The 1,050-nt window shown below is 49.9% G+C and overlaps 1 protein-coding gene across 1 annotated transcript; it reads left to right on the plus strand.

The window, feature by feature from the left end:
* The first annotated feature begins 22 nt into the window (after nucleotides 1–22).
* Nucleotides 23–850, plus strand: LOC128896548 (ribonucleoside-diphosphate reductase small chain-like). Its single transcript, XM_054159913.1, has one exon. It carries the CDS (start codon nucleotides 23–25, stop codon nucleotides 848–850), a length of 828 nt encoding a protein of 275 aa, XP_054015888.1.
* The last annotated feature ends 200 nt before the right edge of the window (nucleotides 851–1,050 follow it).

Raw genomic sequence — 1,050 nt, forward strand, 5'->3', positions numbered from 1 at the left:
TCACTATGCTTCGCGACTGGACATGGACGAACAACACGTACTCGACACGATATTGCGTTTCTTTGCCATCGGCGACAACCTCGTAGTGGAGAATTTGTTGTCGCGTTTCGGACGAGAAGTTCGACACCCGACCGCCACCACGTTCTACTCGTTTCAAATCGCCAACGAGGAAGAACACAAATTGACGTACGCGCGTCTCATCAACACGATGATCGAGTCGGAGCAAAAGCGAGCGTCTATTCTACGAAACGACGACGAGCCGGCTTTGCGATCGATGGCCGAATGGATCAAGCGTTGGATACTGGATCCGCGGGAACCGTTCTCCGTTCGTTTGCTGGCCTTTGTGTTCGTCGAGGGCGTCTTCTTCACCTCGTGCTTTGCCTACATCTATTGGCTTCGATCGCGCAATCTTTGCCCGGGTCTCGGCAAGAGCAACGAGTTTATTTCTCGCGACGAAAACCTGCACGCTTTGTTTGCCTGTTTGTTGTACGGCGAACGAGTTCGTTATCGCGTTCCTCGCGAACGACTGGTACAACTCACGCTCGAGGCGATGGCTGTAAGCGACGAGTTCGTCGACGCGATGTTTGGCGGCGGCGACGGCGACGCTGGTCGGATCGAACTGTTGGGCATGAACGGACGAGTTATGAAAACGTACGTGCGGCACGTGTGCAATCATTATTTGCACGAACTGCACGAGGAGATCGTGTTTCCGAACGCTTACAACCCGTTTCCGTTTATGGTGCAGCAAAGCCTCGAGGGCAAGACTAATTTTTTCGAGAGCGACGTGAGCGAGTACAAGAAAGCCGTCGACGTGCTTGCGGCCAATTACAGCGAGAACGCTGACTTTTAATCTATTTTTCTCCTTTTGCGTTACTCGCTTTGCTGTATTTTTAAAACCGTTAAGAACGCTTGAGATGTATTATTTGCAAAAAATATAAACACATTTAATAAAGAACAAACTAAAGAAAACTCTTGCTGTGTAAACCATTTTGCCTCCCTCCTGGCTTTCTCTGTTTCCTTTTGTTGCGCGCGCTTCTAGTTGTAGTACAC

This window comes from Hylaeus anthracinus, unplaced genomic scaffold (genome assembly GCF_026225885.1).
Source record: "Hylaeus anthracinus isolate JK02 unplaced genomic scaffold, UHH_iyHylAnth1.0_haploid 11444, whole genome shotgun sequence".
Classification (NCBI taxonomy): Eukaryota; Metazoa; Arthropoda; class Insecta; order Hymenoptera; family Colletidae; genus Hylaeus; species Hylaeus anthracinus.